Source organism: Sciurus carolinensis, chromosome 4 (genome assembly GCF_902686445.1).
Source record: "Sciurus carolinensis chromosome 4, mSciCar1.2, whole genome shotgun sequence".
Taxonomy (NCBI): Eukaryota; Metazoa; Chordata; class Mammalia; order Rodentia; family Sciuridae; genus Sciurus; species Sciurus carolinensis.
Genome location: NC_062216.1, coordinates 78,553,907 through 78,556,333, shown reverse-complemented (window position 1 = coordinate 78,556,333; position 2,427 = coordinate 78,553,907). Strand labels below are relative to the sequence as shown.

The 2,427-nt window shown below is 35.8% G+C and overlaps 1 protein-coding gene across 1 annotated transcript; it reads left to right on the top strand.

The window, feature by feature from the left end:
* Positions 1-229: 229 nt before the first annotated feature.
* Positions 230-1,168, top strand: LOC124982806 (taste receptor type 2 member 14-like). Its single transcript, XM_047549723.1, has one exon. It carries the CDS (start codon positions 230-232, stop codon positions 1,166-1,168), a length of 939 nt encoding a protein of 312 aa, XP_047405679.1.
* Positions 1,169-2,427: the final 1,259 nt, after the last annotated feature.

Sequence of the window (2,427 nt, the reverse complement as noted above, 5' to 3'; positions counted from 1 at the left end):
ACAGAATAAATTTGAAGTATTTAAAGAATGTCAGAGCTTAGGAAGTTTTACACACCATTTAGATTATTTTTGCTATCTATATATTGAATTTCATAGTGTATATGAAAAATTTAAAAAGCCAGTACATACATTATGAGTATTCAAGAGTCAGATATACATAGTATTTAAAATGAATACCTTAAGAAATCTTCAGCAGTATGTTAGAAATTGGGACATTCTCTTACAGACAATGGATTCTATCATACCGAGAACACTGATAATCGTGTTAAGTGTGGAATTCATAATTGGAAATTTAGGAAATGGATTCATAGCCCTGGTGAACTGCATGGACTGGGTCAAGAGAAGAAAAATCTCTTCAGTTGACCAAATCCTTACTGCTTTGGCACTCTCCAGAATTGGCGTGCTCTGGTCAATAATCATAGCTCTAGTGATATCTTTTCAGAATTCACATTTGTTGTTGATTGGAAAAATCATAAAAATACTTACTCTTACCTGGATGGTGTCCAACCATTTCAGCATCTGGCTTGCTACAAGTCTCAGCATGTTTTATTTTCTCAAGATAGGTAATTTTTCTAACTCTGCTTTTCTTTATCTAAAGTGGAGAGTTAAAAAGGCGGTGTCAGTGATCCTGCTGGTATCTCTGGTCCTCTTGTTTTTAAATATTGTACTGATAAACAGACAAATGGATGACTGGTTTGGTGTACATAAAGGAAACCTGTCTTACAGTTCCCATTTGAAGAAGTTTAAACAATTTTATAGGATTAGTGTAATCGTCAACACTGTTTTCCTTTCCGCGCCCTTCGCTGTGTCCCTGGTGACTTTTCTCCTGCTAATCTTCTCTCTGTGGAAACATCTGAAGAGGATGCAGCACAATGCCAGAGGGCCCAGGGATGCCAGCACCACGGCCCACGTGAAAGCCTTGCAAACTGTGATCGCCTTCCTGCTACTGTATGCCGTTTTCTTTCTGTCTCTTGTTGTGCAATTTTGGATCTCTGAGTTTCTGGAAAAAAGTCTGATGGTTTTGTTTTGTTTGGCTGCTGGAATGATTTTCCCTTCAGGCCATGCATTTGTTCTGATTCTGGGAAACAGTAAGCTGAAACAGGCCTCTCTGTCAGTGCTGGGGCGACTGAAGTGCAGGTTCAAAGATGTGAACACTGAAAATTCCTAAAACATTTTGGAGATCATCTTGTGTATTCTAGAGGAAAATCAATTCGTTAGAAATTGTTGTATGCTATCAATGTATACTTTTTCAATATTCTTCCATTCTTTGTTTCTTTGAGAATTTTACAAAAGTTATGTTTCGAATAAGCCCTACCTGAACATATTCTAACTTTATCAGAATAGAATATATATTAATATGCTTATGTATATTATATATAAATATATTAATATGCTTATAAAAGAAGGGTATGAGTATAGACTACTTAAATATAAGAACTTTTTATAGTAACTTGATACAGTTTCTTGTCACTCATTTACCTTCTTAAGTCTTTAAAATGATTAGCCTATTCACGGGTTATATAAAATAATATTCCTACAAGACAGCCCCTGAAGAAAAACAGAAAGATGGTACAGCTCAGGAGGAGGGAGGGGAAATTAGCCAAGAATGAATCTCTCCCAGTAAATCCTTTCCCCAAATCAATGGACCCTGAAGGAAGCAGGTGGATACTGAGTGCTGGGCTCTGGACTTTGACCTTCCCCCATTGCACATTGGTCCTAAATGGAGGCACAGTATACATTGAAACTCTGGGAAACAATCAATCCCAGGGAAAGAAAAGCAATGGTTGAGATTTGAGTACTCATCCCTAGGGATCTGGACTCCTATCTGTCCAGGCAACAACGAGTTTCAACCTTTCTACAACTGCCTTCCTAAGTTCTAACCTGAACAAGTCCCTGACTATCTGAATAGAACAATCACCCTCATTGTATCCTATAAAACTAAAATCCCTTCTGTAACCAATGGCCTTTTTCACATCCAGAAAATGAGCCCCTACAGTGCCTGAGTGTTCAAATGAATTAACAACCTCTCTGAATCTGTTGAGGTCTATATCCCTCATTTTGTGTTCACGCCTATGATTATAAGATATACATGTGTATATATATGAGAGACACAGTCAAAATGAAACTGTATAATTATATAATTTCCTAATGTAGAATATATGCCTAAAGTTCCTGATGAAAAATGAAGAATAACATTTAGACTAGGAAACCAGATGCACTAAATACAATGTTTCAAATATAAGACCCAATTAAAAGAAGCCTTTTAGAAATTCCTCAGAATCATGAAGCTACTTTATTTCAATAACCCTATTTATATTATTAATTTTACCAAGAATTCCTGGAACATAATAACATTATTAGGAATAAGTAATTCACATTTTGAAATATGTTGCATTATTCTAGGTAATTTACAAGTATGTACTATAA